The 17,863-nt window shown below is 37.3% G+C and overlaps 1 protein-coding gene across 1 annotated transcript in view; it reads left to right on the top strand.

Annotated features, from left to right (window-relative positions):
* Window positions 1-17,863, top strand: part of cdh13 (cadherin 13, H-cadherin (heart)) — a 344,517-nt gene that overhangs the window by 64,593 nt on the left and 262,061 nt on the right. The window contains exon 2 of the mRNA XM_058388412.1: window positions 14,452-14,572. Within this exon, the coding sequence (XP_058244395.1) occupies window positions 14,452-14,572 (121 nt within the window). The remainder of the gene's footprint in view (window positions 1-14,451; window positions 14,573-17,863) is intronic.

Consider the following 17,863-nt stretch of genomic DNA (forward strand, 5'->3'; position numbering starts at 1 on the left):
AATATAAAGAACTGTTTTGTTTTTTTTTATGGAAAAGCCTGGCATCATAACTTCCTGAAAAACAGATCACATAAGTAGGTATTGTTAATATCTCTGGGACTTTAGTCCCAAATGTACAAATCATAATTTTTGTCTTGGGTGTCTGGAAAGATTAGGGGGTATTTTATGTCCTATAAAATAAGCAGTAGGAATAACCCCAGGTAATTTATAGGTAATCCCTGACTGAAAAGAGAAAGAGGTTTTGTGCTCTTTTCTTTAGTATAAAGACACTAGAAAGGTTCACCAAACTGAAACCAAGTATGGAGCATTAAATGTAGTTTTAAATGTATAACAATAAGATAGATAATACATTAACAATGATTTATAAGATAAGCAGTACTTCCAGGAGTTGTAGATAGGTTATTAAGTTCCTAACACAGGTTTATCTTTATGGTCATGGTCACACTTTGTATTAAAATGCATACACCTCACAGAAACTCCCATCTTTCTGGATTATACAAAGATCACCTATCCTGTATAACCATACATAATAATTAAAAACACACCATATAACAGATATATGTCTAAGGATCTTATCCTGTCTGAATAAAACTATAGACATGGCTTATGCTGAGGACTCTGAGGACGTCCTTAATCTTCATCATATTTTGATATGCCTGATTATGACTTCACAACTTCTTGAAAATATAGTTTAATATAAGGCTTAGAATAATAGAATAGAACAGAAGAAAAATGAATAGAACAGAATAAAATAGGACAGAATAGAATGGGAGAGAATAGAATAGGTCAAGACAGAATAGAATAGAATAGAACAGAACAGAACAGGACCAAATAGAATAAGACCGAATAAAACAGGATAGAATAGAATATGACCGAAAAGAACAGAACAGAATAGAATAGAACAGAACAGAACAAAATAGGACCAAAGAGAAAGGGAGAGAATAGAATAGAATAAAACAGGACCAAGTAGAATAGAACAGAACAGGTCAAAATAGAATAAGACCGAATAGAACAGGATAGAATAGAATAGAACAAAACAGGACAGAATAAAATAGGAATGAATAGAATGGGAGAGAATAGAATAGGACAAGACAGTACAGAATATAATAGAATAGAATAAACAGGACAGAATAGAATAGAATAGAATAGAATAGAATAGAATAGAATAGAATAGAATAGAATAGAATAGAATAGAAATGCTTTCTGAAAATAGTCACAGGAATGGTCATTTCAGTGTAACTAACTAACAGCTACTAATTAACTCTGCACTCATGTTACATGTTTGTGACACACGTGATGACTTCTAATTATTATATCAAAATGTGTTTACGTTAAACTACAATCAAAATATTGTGGCTTTTGTAAATATGCAAAATTTAAGATGGTATTCCAGATATAACAGTCATCAACAACTTAATCACCCTGCAGCTATATCTTTTGGATTTTTTTCCCACTTTAAACTGAAACTCAATTATGATTATTTAAAGCATCATCATCATCATCATCATCATCATCACATCAACTACTTTAAACTAATTTACAACAATTTTAAAAGGCCTCCAAAGTATTGGGCATTACGTTATGTGGTACATTATTATGTGGTAGTAAGTATAAACAGTTGGTTAAAATGGAAGTGGTATCTTGTTACAAAAATGAATAAAAATGTATATATGAATAAAAATGTATGTATGAATAGATCACAGTTTGAAAAAAATATCATTGATTTCTCAAGCACTTGAAAAAAAAGTTGAATCCATACTCTCCTACTAGTCCTTCATATTTTCAGTGGTACAAAGCAATAATAGCTGTCGAGTCTGATGCAAAATATTTTAAAAAAAATCCTTTTTTTAACTAGACAGAAACATAAAACAATGCATTGAGGAACGCTCTTATATGATTCGAAAAATACCTCAGGAAAACAACACATATAGTATATGACAACAAAAAAGATGAGAAAAAAGAAAGTAGGAATGTGAATCCCTGAAAATTCATGGAGGAAAAAGTTTTAGACATGATCTTGAAAAACAGTGACTGATATGAGGACCCTTTCCTGCATTTCAAAGAAATGAAGGGAAGAAGTAGTTGGTGTGAATACAGCATGTGGAAGGATAAGACACCATGATGTGACCAGCATAGCACGATATATGATATAGAGGATGCTATGTCCAATGGCCTGTCCTCTCATTTATAACACGATATGACTTTGACACATGGCTTTCAAATCCGCAGCAGACCATTTTTCACAGCAGAGTGTTCCCAATAGACAAATGAAGTAATTTAAGCAAAACAAAGTAATCTACGTTAAACCATTCTTTTATAATGTAGCTTGTCAGCCAGTGCTAAAAGCCTTTTGCACATGCACTACACTAGACAATGGAAATGACAACAACAATATCAGTGCAAAAGCGATTTTTTTGTTCATTACAACCAAAACTTTTAATAAAGTGCCAGTGAACATTACTGGAAATGTTGGAGAACTCAAACTACTCCCATTTTTTTTTGACATTTCATCCCTAACCAAAATTTCAGTTACTGTGATTGGAATATTGTCCCATTTGGGGTATATTGTGTGTAACAGTTTTCCTGGCTTTGTGTAAAACTAGTCTCTGTGTAATAGTGTAAAAATGATTGATACTCGACAATGACAGCATTATTATTATATTACCTATAATGCAATGAGCTCTGTTTTTGTAATGTAGCTCTGTCCCACATGACATGCTACACATTGTGGACCTGCATGTGCACTATGTGCCCTATCATCTAGTGAATGGATTTTAGTGGGTTTTAACTATTAACCATATTATAACAAATGACGTCACGCGCATAGTGTGACGCTGTTAGCTTTAACAGAACATGGTGAATTTTTTGAATGTTGAAATATTTATCACATAAAGTAGGCTAATTTAAAATACATTTGTACGATACCTTGTACACCTGAGTACCCCTGCACCTTTTCCATTATATAAGCAAAGCTGTGAGGGTTTTATGGAAACTGAGCAGCAGAACGGGTTATGAAACTGTAAAGAGAATAAAATTCATTGTTTAGCTCTGTGCTCCTATTTCCATGACAAAGAAAAAAAAACAAAGCAAGCAAACAAACAAAAAAACAACATAAGTTATGGGTCTAAATTTACGCATACAACAGAGAGCAGAAGAACAGTGCACAGAGGGTCGTTAATTCTCACTTGCTATTGATCCTAGCGATATGTGCTAATTATTTGTGTTTGTCTTTTTCTGGGGTTCTGCTACCAAGCAGCATTGATTTAAACACATCAAGGTTGTAAACGAGCTAATAAAAGGAAAATAAGTAAATGACTGTCATTTTAGTGACAAAGGACAGCAAAATGGTTCATATTCTAAAGACAGATGTATTTGCATTTACATTTCAATTTTAAACATGAGCAAAGTGCTGAGTCACCACAGGCAATCATTTTAATGAATGGGTCCATACTGAGCTATTTCCTGCAACGGCAACAGCGACAAGCATATAATGAGACTTAAAAATTTCAAAACACATACCTTGAGATACAAATGAACTTGATGGTTTCATGAAAGAACCATTTAATCATTTAATCATTGAGGCGTTTTTGAAATGGGTAGTTTCTTTGGAAGCTTTAGTGTTATGAAAGTGGCTGTAATAATGATTCTGTCATCTAGATAAGTCTCTCCGTATGTAAAAAAAAACAAACAAACAAATAAATAAATAATAAATAATTAACGTTAGATGAACACTGGGGCGTTTAGTATTCCTGCTGGATTGTGGTTTTTGAACTAAATCATGTCTAAGGCACTGTTGGGGAAACTATGAATATCAGAGATTAATGAAGTGCTTGAAAGGTGCAGAATGCAATGCTTTGCAGTGGGATAAAAAAAAAGTGCTGGCTTTTAAGATAAGCCCTTGTTATGTACCCCATTCGGATGCAATGTTATGGAAATTAAGAACACTCCGGGGATGGTGTAAAAGATAAATTATGGGCATTATTTTCTATTTGCAGTTTCTATGTGGGTTTAATACTTTTTTTTTGTTTTGTTTTGTGGCTTGAACAAAATTACTTTACACAGAGGTTAAATATTCCGAGCAATTCTTTTCCTGCTTTTTTGCTATGCAGATGATAAACAGAAGAAATTTTTCTCGGGGCTTCCAGTAGTCTAGTAGCACAGGATACACTGCATTATTGCATTTAATCATTGTGATTTTAAGATAGAACAGAAAAACATTTTGTGGTCTCTATGATCAGTGGCACAGGGAGGCTTGAGGTATCAGAGTGAAGGAATAGGATGAAATTGAGAGAAAAACCAAGAGGTGGGATACATTTGCATGCTGCATCATGTTTGTGCTACTGTTAGTTTGTTTGTAATCCATAGCTAAGTCATCTTACTGACATGGCTGATCTTGTACATTGCTGTGGTCTCCTGGTATGCTCTATTAATTGGTAGGGGTTAAGTAGACAAAGGCAAGAATTTAAAAATGTAAAAGCCTGAGTCTCAAACTCATCCAGCCTGAGCTAAGGTATGGTTGTGAAATCCAGCAATGAAACTAAAGCCAAGACTTCAACCTCATCCAACGCTTAGAGCATCATCTAAACCATTTGCACCCCAAATCTTTATCGTCAGTTCACAGGGATACAGTAACAAAGGAAAGGAACTTGATAAGCAGCTTGCTCGGTTGGTTGAAAGTTTACCCAACACAGACAAAACATCAAAAGAAATCATTTTTTGCCCTGAAATCCATTGACCAGCCGTTCTCAATTCAATCTCTGTTGAAAGAAAGAAGGAGGGGTGCTGCATAGGCCAGAGGGCTTATTGGCACACTTGCCCTTTAAACTGATAAATGGAGCCGGGGCTGGATGTGATGTTGAGAAGAGTAGATAATCGAGCATGGAACACAATTGTTCAGCCTGAGACCTCTCACTCTTTTATTTTCCTCATAGAAACCCCTCGTCTAATCATTTACTTCCTGCCTTTCTAGACTCTTGGTCCAATATGAAGCGAGTGAAGACAGCAACAATCTCTGGAGTTATTGAACTTGAAATTGTTCTATAGATGTAAGTTGGGGCAACAGACATAAACCCAATATGTGGTAGTGCTATCAACCTTTTACATGGAAAGCTAGATTCTGCTGGTGAAGAATCAAGCTCCAGAACTCCAGATCTCAAGTATAAACTTAATGTAATTGCAGATCTATAAGCTTCTTTGAGATTAGTATGACAATGAAAGCTACTCGGGGTTCTTAATAGCTCAGTCATCTTTAGGCCATGTTTTCTGGATGTTGGCATGGACCTGTGCCAGGGATTCAGGCTCCTGAGATGACTGCAAAGCCACACTGAATAGGAATGGCTGAATAAACAGCATTGGATATTGCCATGCTCCCTTTTAAAATGTTTTCAAGGCTTTGCACAGCTGTTGTGTTGGTATAATACACAAACAGAGGGTCTTAGAACATAAAACAAAGCACAATCAATTGGCAAATAACCCTTCAGACGTTTGCCCTTCAGGAAAGGAATTTCTTTTATAATTCTGTCACTAATGCCATGCCTGCTAATAATGCTTTCCTCTAACCTCATTAATAATACAAATCTCAAAAGCTGCTATCTCAAACCAGGAACTTTCTTTGTTCCTATATTTCTCTCTTTCACTCCACAGTTTGAAGTGATTATTATTATTATTTTTTTTTAGGTCTGGGGGGATATAAATGTCTGATCTTTTAAAAGCAAACCTCGGGTGCTTTTGCATGTGGTCATAGATTGGCTACATATCTGATGTGGCCTTGTAATGTGAATAGGAATAGACAGAATTTAGGTGCCTTTTTACCAGTGCTTGTACTTATCGACCTCATTATCCAATGTCTTCAGTGTGGAAAACCATTTGGACAACGGAGGACAATAATAGTAGTGACTGAATAATATTCAGTGGAATAATGGGGGATTGGTGATTTACTCAATATTTGAAAAGTTTGCTACAGAAGCCGAGTAGTGTTTGAGACAGTTGGCCAGGAATTGCAAACCACAACCATTCACTGATGTTCAGTCTTCACTTTGTCCTCATCAGGATCACAGTGAGTCTGGAGCCAATCTCAGGAACAGTGGATGCTTGGTGGTAGGAAACATTCCAGGTGGGACACCAGTCCTGGCATCACCTACACACAGACACAGTCACTCACACATACAGGCAACTATACATATCTAATCTACATGCATGTTTTGGACAGTGGAAGGAAAACAGTGATCCTACAGGGAGAACATGTGAAACCCCTCTTAGGTAGTTAATCATGCTCAGGATTGAACCCAGGACCTTGGAGCTCTGATGTGGCAATGCTACCTAAAGTGACATAGAAATTCTCCCGTCAGGAAATATTCTGTAAATCCATCCACAGTGCAGTCCCACCATTACAGTCTCCTCTGCTGTACCCACACATCTCTCAGTGCAGTAGCTCCAGCAGAAGCAGTAAATATAGCAGAAGCTAGCCATCTGCCATTTTTCTGCCTTCTTGACCTGATTGTGTACACGTGATGAGTTGTTACCCAACCTTCAGATGCAATTGCAATGTAGGCTTGGGCCATTAGAGCATTCATCTTTGCTTCAACTGTGATAGATTGCCTCACAAATATGATGATTTTTTTTGTTGCTTGATAAATGTGTGCATGAGAGGCAGTTCAATGTGCAGGTGCAATCATGAAAGACAGATATGGGTCACTTAGAGTTACAAATATGAGCAGTCAAGATATATCTGATCTGTATTCTCATTATTTTCCAGTCCACATTCATCAGCCCAGCACTGTGAAGTGTCCAGCTTCCTGTACAGGCAGGTGTCTCAGAGTGTGTTCTGGCTGGCTGGACCATTTGCATGTATTTGAGATCCAGTCTGATTGATTCGGCTGTGGCCAGGTAGAGGTCACTGAGGCTCAGTCCTGCATGTGCTCTGACCAGCCACTGGCCAATGGAGCTGGCAGAACTGAAGGGACATTCATCTCATTTTCTTTCCACAAATGAGGACATCTTTTTGGCTAGTTATGAGAATGCCTGAGTATGGAAAAAAGACATGGACTGTATTAATGCTAGAGGTTGGGAATATCGTGGATTCGATTACAGAATAGATTCAGTGCATTTTTATTTGTATAGTGATTTTGACAAGACACATTATCCTAAATCAGCCTTACAAAAATCCAGATTTATATGGAAATTCAGATTTTTAATAAACAAGAAAAAGGAAAAACTCCCTGAGATGATATGAAGAAGAATTCTTGAGAGGAAGAAAAAGCTCATCTTCTTCTGGTTTACGCTGGATGAATATGTGCATACAGTGCATTGGTCTTCTTATGTACAAATCTACAGTATCCAAGTGAGATTATTCATTCAAGTGAGCATGAATCCTAGCATAAACCTTTTTGGGAGGTTCAGATCAATAATTTCTGCACCCCAAATGACAGTTGTGTGTTCAAACCTTTGCTCTGTCGATCATTTATACTTTTCTGTCTTTGTGCACGTGTTTGTCTTTGTGTTTCATGGCTTCACACGTAGCACTCACTAGCTGGTATGGTGTCAGCCAGTCAGATTTTCCCTGAACTTATATTGCTTTATTGATTTTCCGTGGAGCTGACATTTACACCAGACTCTGTCAAGGAGCTTTCGGCCTTCATCAATGAAGTCAGTCCCTTAATGGCACTGCTGGCCAAGACACCTACCTGGGCCTCCAACGTGACTGCCATAGCTTACAGCTTACATAGCTTATTCAGGCACACATTCTCTGTCACCTGTATTTTACTGCAGTAAATATTATTTTTGTAATTTTATCTTGGATTTAAATCACCCCCTACTTCTTCTTAATTTATTTTATGATTATATATTTAATTGTATTTTTGGTACTTTGGTACACCTCTTATTGTGTAACAAAGTCTTCATATGTAATGTTATATAGATACTTTTATTTTGGAATTCTGAAGACTAAAAAATATCCATGAAATGCTGAAAATCTCCCTCACAGACCGAATGAACCTGAATGGGACTCACTGACTCAAGTAATCAGCTGAATGAGAGGGAAGCGACTCACGGTCATTACTCTAAGATTCAGTGACTCATACTGATCTGCTGAATGACAGATGAGCATATCTCAGTGAAAAACCACACAGACTTCAGGGGCAGAAAATAGGTTGATATGACTTAGATCATCATGAATTAATGAATGTTTAAAGAGAAAGCTCTTGAGAAAAACAGACAGACACATAGAAGTGATAAATTAAAAGAAAAAACAACAGTGTTTTAATCAGGTATTGGGATACCACATGCCACCTGATGAGCTTCAGTGCACAATAGCATTAGATGCTACAAGTCTCTTCTTCTTCTAAAAGATATTTTGGTGGTTTGTTGTCCAAAATCTTTTATTAGGGGTTGAATTGGGTTTAAATCTGGTGACTACAATGATCCAACCCTCTAAGGGATCAAGTGGATTCAAACTGTGCCATCTAAATGCCTGTCACAGAAAAACAGAGCCACATTTTTTCCATCTGTAGCCTACTAAGCCACACTCAGACAGCGTAGCCCTGCGACAATGTGTCTGAGAATTTGATGTAATTCTAAAGTTACACTGCGACAGCCTTACCGACTTCCCTTCATTTATACTTAAAAGCTTGTCTTCCTTTTATACTCCTGACATTTCTCTAATTAAGACAGAACACGTTAGTCGCAGCAACTTCAGAGTTAGCGCTGAGGGTTTCCCCTGTGTCATCCTTTTTCTTTCCTACTTTTATCCGCCTACAGTAGGATTAAGGTCAGATGGTCTAACAAGAAATTTAGGCAGATTGTGACAGAGTAGGATTACAGCATTGTAGACATGATAGCTCTTTACTTCATGCTGCCTAAGATAAGAGGGATGGGATGGGTCTTCTTGATCCTGGAGCTTTACTGAGGAGAAATAAATGAGGCAAACACTTCATATCCCAGCCCAGAGATGGAGAGTTCAAATCCAGTCGTTAACAGGAACAGAATTCCTAATGAATTACCCTTACTACTTTGGAGGTGTGTTTGTGAAAACACATAAATAAATGTGTTCAATTAGCAACCTAATTACCATAGTGGACATGCCCCATTTTAGCCCAGTTTTAATATGCAGCCCTCATTTAAATGATTAATATATCATGAAAGCAGTATTTATGAGTTCAGACTTTGAATGAGATTGAACACAGATTCCTCTCGGTGAGACAGTGACAAGACTCCAGACTCTCAGAAGAAGCTGGTAAATCTCATAACCTGGCTATATATCTTAGCTGAGCCTTGTAAAGTACAATATCCTCTCTTCTCTCCTCTGGAGATCTTGCATTCTTTCATCTGTGCTTCTACTTGGATATTTGTTTTTCTCTTATTTGTCCGCTGCCTTGTTATTGTCTCACTGCCGCTCACTCAAACTGTCTAACTATCCTATCTTCTCTGTGTTTCCCTTTGCTTCTTAAGCATGTGGTTCCAGCTGTAAAGGCATGTCTGAATCAAAGACAGCTTGTAAAAGAGAATTAAAATGTATCTGCTTGGGACAGTGGGGGGCATTTTGCAATTTTCTCACTACTGTCCCTTCAGTCAGTCTATCAGTACCAGTCTCCTTGACTGTGCTTAATATGGATCTCACACTGAGCCGAATTATTGCACACTAATGAAGTCAACCGCAGTCGGATTCACGGCAATAATACGGTCACTGACTTTTAAATACATCAGTTACCGCGTGTAGAGAGGTAAAGGCAGACGAAAGAAGAAGAAAGGGGCGTGTTTGTCAGAGAGAGGATATGTAGCTAGGGATAGATCCTGAATATAGGAGGTTTCTTCTGTCTGGATATTGCTTTCCCCTTGAGTATACTCACAGCTGAGATGAAGGCAGGTCTATCCAATGTACATGTACTCTCCTTTCTTCTGACACTTCAAACAAGGGCACATATCTCTCTGAGTCTCCGACTCTGTGTATCAACCTATCAGCCGAGACTTTTTCACACTTGTTTCTTTGTATTACTAGCACTGACTCATAGTTTTTCTCTCTGTGCCTCTTAGGCTCATTTCTGTGGTGTTAATGTTGCTGTTTTTGCCACGGTGCTGTTTAGCTCGTGATTCTGATTGGTCGGAAGGTGTGGATTCATTTTCTTTAATGGTACGGCTCAGCAATAGTTCTGGCGCTAATTCAAATCGCAGGTTAAATTGACTGCGCTGGGTCTAATATGTTATTGTTTCCGTATAACAGCTCATTCACAGAGACCTATGTGGTGAATGCTAAACATAATCTAAAGCTCATAAATAATAAACAGATGAAGAATGTGTTGTTCACACAATGTGTTGTGTTATTTAATAAAGAAACGTCTCGGGTGTCAGTGCTTTGTAACAGTCAGTGAAATGTCTGACACAACAGTGTCTTCCTGCCTTCCAGTTTTTCTTGGTGACATGCCAGTCATAAACTTTAAAAGAGAAAAATAACAAAAGAAATATGTTAAAAACAAACAAACAAACAAACAAACAAAACAGCTTTTACAGAATTTAGTTATGTTATTAAGTAATTGATAACAGGAACTACCTTGCCTTATGGATAATCAATAACATTAAATGTAACTCTAAATAGTTAAAAAGTACAATGTCTCGTTAATTAATAACTTAAAAGCTGCAGGCTGTATGTGAGTATACAATAATCAACTGTAACTCTGCTTCACATCTGGCCACATCACATTACCCTACAACTGATTAATTGCTTCTATCAGCACACCCAACGTGTTTTATTCCTTACATAATGAATTTTTTCTCGGTGAGAGAAATTACGGTCTTGTCGTAGCCATGTCATTATAAGGATAAAGACGTCATTCGTTACATAGTAAAGCTATTAATGTCAGAATGGTCTTATCGTTGCGTTCTGCTTTTCTCTGCTTTGCTATTTCCATTAACTCACCTCATGTTTAATACTGATTACTGTCCTTCATTGGTTGATGTTAATGTAAATACCAATGCTCGTCTGCCTAAGATAAAATGAAGGTACTCTCATTCTCTCTCTCTCTCTCTCTCTCTCTCTCTCTCTCTCAAACACACACACACACACACAGAATGACTTTCTCAAACATTGCAAACACAAAACAGTATGCTTCCAATCCTTCTGTTTGCTCCAACCCTGTAATCTATTGTCAATCAGGTCTGATTTTTTTGTGTTTAGACAGATACACACAATCATGAATTTCATACATCTTCTTTATTTTCCTCTCTCGCATATGCACGACTTTGTCTAATTGCTACCATCGCTTGCTGTTTTGAGAGTGTTCATGCAGATTCACAGTGGTGATATCACCCTTGACATCTTTTTTTTGTTCCCACTCTGAGAATAGTGGAATGCTATTCTTGATAAGCCTCCATATAAGCTGTGTCCTACTGAGTCAGATCCATGGCTGTTTCTCCAGGATGGGGCTCATCATGTGTGTAAATACTGATTGACTTCATTACTAACAAGACATGGCTTGGCTTAGGTTTTTTTTTTTTTGTGAGCAGGAAAAACACAGAGCAGTCTATTTTGATAGTGCTGATATAATAACAGAGGAGCAGCATGTTGCGTTGCTGTCTCAGGGTATCTGGTTTTGATCCTGAGTTTGAGTTACTGTCTATTTAGAGTTTCTCATATTCTCCCTGGGTTTTCATTTGCCTTCAGAAACATTCCTGTAGGTTAATTAGCAATGCCAAATTCTCTCTAAGCTTGATTTAGCTTCTCGTATTTAAATGCAATAGACTGCCATGCCATCCAATTAAATAAAATGATACCAAAAATATGAATGATAAACTGAGACAGACCTACATTTTTATAGAAAGTTAAACTAACTTGGAAACTGCCTGGCATGAGTTTTGGAAGAAGAGTTGCTTCTCTTTTCTCACATTAACACTGGGAAGTGTAGCTTCACTCAGCAAATTATTTGCAGCCCGGCATTTCATCATCATTTTTACTGTTCAGTGAACAATCCCATACCTGTGTAGTCTTTTGGCATTTGTTTGGCCAGGAACCAAATACAAGTGTGAAGGGTGTTTTAACAAGTGTGCTGACTCGTAGCATAGATCCTGAGTTACAGTATATATAGTGCCAAAAACAGATGGGTCATATGTAATCAACATATTTTAGCAGTTGTCCTGATAATATATCTAGATAGATTTCTGCCTGAACAGCAATCTTCAGTACTGACTTTTTTTCTTTATAATTGGCCTTCATCATATTTATAACACACAGTTCAAACATTCAGATTTGTCATATTTGTCTTCTTGTTGTTGATACCTAGCTCAGTTTTGCTTCTCACCCGTGATCCACATAAAGTACACTTTAATCTGACATAATTTTATGAGGCTGAATCCCACATGGCTTCTTTCGCTGTTTATTCATTACATTGTACCATAATAAAGCTAATAAAGCTGTACACACTCGCTAGAGCACTGTACAAATGCCATTTGAAATTCAGCCATGTAAATTTGTGCAGCTCCTTATCAGGCAATTTTTAATCAGTATAAACAAATGAATTATTTTCTTGTTTAATGTTTGAGATATATAATGTGTCAGGACACTGTTGCCTTACAGTGAGATGCTTTTCTTCTTCAAATTTCAGACGCTTTTGAACAAACACTTGAAGCGTCTCAGAGAGTAGAAATGGGTTTGATTTACTTTGAAGATATGAAAATAGAAACACTTGTGTGGAAGTTATATAAGTAATTATTCACCACTGTGAAGTATAACATGACAAAGAAATTCAATGCTGAATCTGGACACCACAAAACAGGCACCGAATCTTATTTTTTTTGAAGATTTGAGGTGTTGGCAGGCATGGTTTATTTTAAAACCAGCGACATTTTCCCACTCATACATATCACTAGGTACATCTGGTAACCTCAACAGAAACATTGACTTTTCTAGGTAGAGTTATGTGATGATGCTGATGATGCTGATGCTGGGATACAGATACTGATGCTGGTTTTAGATTTGTGCCCAAACCGTTCTGCGTCATGTTTCTAGGTAGAAAACCCCTACTTTTCTCTGTCCAGTCTGCTTTCTTTAGAACTGTCTAGACTCCTCTGTCCTCTCTACTATTCCTCTAACTTCCTTCCATATGCTTCTACTAATTAAGAGTGAGGCACACCAGCTGTGAGTGAGCCAGCCTGGTAATGTGCATGAATCTGGCAGCTGGCTGCCCACATGAGCCCCTCTGCCTCTTCTGCACTTCCATTCACAAATTCTACAAATCAAGCTAGCATTATGACAGACTGGACTGATTTCTTAATTGTATGATCATTTGACTTGATACCAGCTTAAAAAAACCCCACAGTGGGAAGCAGAATATCTTTAACCAGCATCACAGTAAGCTTTTTTATTCCATTTTATTCACTAAGTCATAATAGTGTATACAAATGGAAATCTACACAATTTCCATTTCTGTTTACACAAGTAGATTTGTTATGTTATTGGTAATATTATTCATACATGATTATTCTATATTATTCTAGTCCAAGGTTGTTGTGTGTGCAGGTCTACAAACTACAGGCCTTTTAAAGAGAGTAATGGCTCTTAGACACTTATATGCAGCCATGCTTGTATCATTGTCAGAGCAAATTTGGGCTTCTTCCTATCTAAAAATGGTGATTGATGGAAGACAAAAATAGGTGTGAAGGAGTAATAATAGTAGTTGGAGCAAAAATGGGAGTGACAGTCAGAAAGACAGGTATGTTCACCATGCCTGCAGGGCTCTTACAAACCCTCTGACAAACTCAACCTCCAAGCTTTATCTAGACTTTGAGCAGTTGTTCCCAATGGCTTTTAAAAACTAGATGATTACCTTTATCTTTTAATGGGGAGTAGCACTTTGCTGAGAGGAAGACAACCACAAATTACTATAATTGATCCATTCAGCTTTCTGTAGAAAAGCCAATGTTCTTACTTTCTGGGGGGAAAAAATGCACTGCATTGTGAGGAGCAGAGAAAATGAACTTGGTGATTAATTTTAATTATAAAAGCCTACATTGACCCACCAATGGTTAGCTTAAGTCTTATATTATTATGTGGGGAAAGCATTTATGGTAAGCCTCAAATTACATTGCGAAATAAGACGCAAATTGCACAGATCATTAATAGATTCCAGGAAAATTCGTCAATGTGGTGCATACTTTTTCTTCTTTTCACTCAGCACACAAGTTAGGTGGAATATAAAGACATGCAGGCTGATTGATTTGTGGAAGAAAATGCTGTCTATGTGCTTAATTTACCATGAGAATAACTCATTAAAGAAAGCCCCCATGAATATGATCAGACTACAGTTCGAAATTAAGCTAAGGAGACAAATTACAGGATTGATTTCAGGCATAAGTTATTTTAGGGCTAATTAGTGTGTGTAGATGGTAATCACTAGCAGCACAGCAACTGATGGGACTGGGACTTTAAGGAAAGTATTCATATACTTTACTATTTCTCTTTGCTTCCAGATTGTGTGCACTGTAGCTCAAGAAGAGGCAGAGGATTCAGCATGCTCACCTGGCTTTCAGGTGAAGAAGTACCATGTGGAGTATGATGGAGGGTTCCTGAAAGATCAACCTCTCCTGCAAGGTAAGGGATGGGTTTGAATTATGGAGTCTGCTAAATAAGTTGTAAGATAATCAGCATAACTTGTAATTCCAGTCTGTATCGGTTTACATGCAAAGATTTCTGAATGAATTCATTCATTCTGATTGCAGATTCCTGTACTGCATCCTAACATTGGACACTCTGTACACATTCTGCATTCGTATGCACATTACTTGTAATCAGATTCAAAGTTATGCGCATTTCATTTGTATTAGCTTTTAAGTATTCCAATTGAAGTGTATATGTAATGTTTTTTTATTCTGATATGGCTCTCAGTCGGGTTATTAACAGATTATTCGGCTGCATTTAAACATAGCTTGTGTTTGTGTTAAATATTTCTCTGGGGTCTTAGCGAAAGGTGAGTGTGTGTGGGCTGCTTTTTCAGCTTGCTTCTCTCATAATTCGTGCCTTTTCATGCTTAAAAACAAACCCACAAAATATTCTAGCACTCATAAATTACTCTCTTTGATTTTTCTGATGTTTACAAAGGCTTACGTGGAGTCTCATGCAGCATCTGCTGAAGGGAATTTCCTTCTCTTTGACAAAATCTCATGGGAATCAGACATATATTTCAGTTTTGTGTGCCTCATACTCTTCATGACTAATTCTCCATGTTTTATGGTGTCCCGACATGCTTCATGACTGAACAACTCTTAACTATACAGTGAAGGAGCAATTAATTTTAATTGACGCAAATGCAAAACAAATGATTAGATATAAACAGGAGATTTTTGGAAAACAAGGAAGTACCAGTTAGTGCAAGTGAAGAAAAAATAAAGCCAACTCTAGTATGTCTGTAAGTTAATTGCAGTTTTGATGATCGGTCAGCACATGTATGCTCCCTCACGGTTGTTCCCCACTGTTGAACAGTTTGTGTGTCAGAGTTGTCACAACTCAGTGGGCTGCAGCTCCTCCGAGATTCACTGTAATGTCTATGAGCACATTTTAAGCTCCTCTGGGATCCGTAGTAATGTCTTGCTGGCATTGAATTGGTTTCCCAGTGGGAGCCTAGCTTTCCTGCCAGAATTTCTTTCTCCTTTTCAAAAAAAAAACAAAAAACTCACAGCCATGTCAACAGGTTGCGCAACAAGGTAGAGAATAACGGCTCTCCACTGTCAGCCAAAAAGGCAAGGCAGCTATTTGCCTGATCTTCTTTTATGTGGGTGTTTGTGTTCACAGTGTGTTATTGAATTGTGTGGTAATTATTAAGTAATTAAATTGAGCATGTTGTTTTTTTAAGCCGCTTTAGTTGTAAATATGGGCCGAAAAAGAAATGTGCCCTTTCTGTATGCTATCAAATTCAGTTTAATTAAATTTTATTTGTATTGCGGTTTTAACAATGGACCTTGTCACAAAGCAGCTTTACAGGAATATAACAATTAAGAATAAAAATAATTCTAATTTATATTTCAACCTAATGAGCAAGCCATAGGCAAAAGTGTATATGAAGAAGAAACCTTTAGAGGAACCACACTCAAAAGGGAAACCAATCCTCATGTGGGTGACACCAGGTTAGAAATAATTTCCTTTCTATAAATGTATGCTATATAGTCAAGTTAAAATGTGGACAAATGATGGAGAGTGATGGCTCAGTGGTTAACGCTCTAGGCTACAGATCAGAAGGTTGGTTGTTTAAGCTCCAGCACCTTGTTGACCAAACCCCTTAATCTGTGCCTTATCATGGCTGACTTTGCACTCTGTACTTACACACTAACATGCAGGCCTTCCCCAAACCACTGCTAGAATGTCTTAATGCTGTAGCATGCCATGTGGACATAGTAAGATCCATAAAGACATGGTTTGCCAGGCTGGTGTGGAAGAACTCAAGCCTTGACTTCAACCCCACTGAACCCTTTTGGGATAGACTGGAATGCTGACTGAGCATCAGACCTCTCACCTGACATCAGAGTCTGATGTCAGTAATGCTCTTATGGCTGAATGAGCACAAATTCCTATAGCCACCATCCAACAGCTAGTGGCATGCTTTCCCAGTTCCTGAGTTTATTAAAACGGCAAAAGGTGGACTAACTCTGGAATGAGCTACTCAACAAACAAATATGGGTCTAATTAGTCATGTCCATCTACATTTTTGTTGTAAAGCATAATTACCATGTGAAGCTTGTCGATGTGGTATCAGGTATCGAACAATACACAGAGCTCAAAACACAAAAATGGACAATGTGGTAGCACTCATCTATACCAAAAATTATTCTGCTACCATCACGTAATAAATAAATAAATAAATAAACCAGATCAACTGTGGGCCTTGTAATGAGACCTGACATAAAGTGGAGTTACTGTAACCACCACGAGGTTGATTATTATGCCACATCAATTTGGCAATGATTAAAACTTTCATTAATTACAGAACGACATGTCAAGCTGTTACTACAGAAATAACAATGTATTCGAATGAGCGCAATAATATGAACACTTGCATATTTCTAAACAGAAATATGTGGTATGTAATGTAAATTTGATGGATATGTAATATAAATCCTACTTTTTTGTCATTGTGCTTTTTTTTTACGTCATGGTGAAGCAGTGTGCCATTTTGTCATACTTTTGCTATTGCTCAGTAATCCATACACATTGAGACTGCGGAGTTCAGCTTTTCTGAGCTGCTCGGCCACCGTCACGTACTTCCACACACACACTGAAACGGCAAAAATCGTCATAAAGGTCATCGTATGATGAGTCCGGCTTTATAGTATTACATGATTACGTTGATTTTCATGGATTAATGCAGGGAAATGTGTTTTATTTCCACAAAGGGAATGTTCTTGCCTTGTGAATTACCATTTAGCCTTGTTGGAAACACATTCCTGGTGTCACCAGTGGTTACTTGATGCATGCAGATTTATGTAAATGCATTGCTCCGCTCTCTTTCCTGGGCCAAGCCTGCTCTGTAATTATGGAGATGGAAGCGGTTAGGAGGTGGGTGTCTTTGCTGGGCGGGGCATTCTAGGTTACAGACATTTATCTGTTGAACTTGTAGGAACATCCACAGATGAAAGATATATTGGAATAAATGTGGACAGTTACAGCACAATGTTTGCACATGTTTCAATTCCTTTTGCATAGGCTGGCATACCGCTGCTCCCTTACTGATAGACAAAAACTTTAAATGCAGCATACACTGAGATACATAGACAAATATAATATATTATATATAATTATATATTCTATAATATTATATATATATATATATATATATATAAATATTAACAGTTATTTCCATATGGACACACCTGACTTCATGAATAATAAGTA

This window comes from Hemibagrus wyckioides, linkage group LG04 (assembly GCF_019097595.1).
Source record: "Hemibagrus wyckioides isolate EC202008001 linkage group LG04, SWU_Hwy_1.0, whole genome shotgun sequence".
In the NCBI taxonomy this organism is placed as follows: Eukaryota; Metazoa; Chordata; class Actinopteri; order Siluriformes; family Bagridae; genus Hemibagrus; species Hemibagrus wyckioides.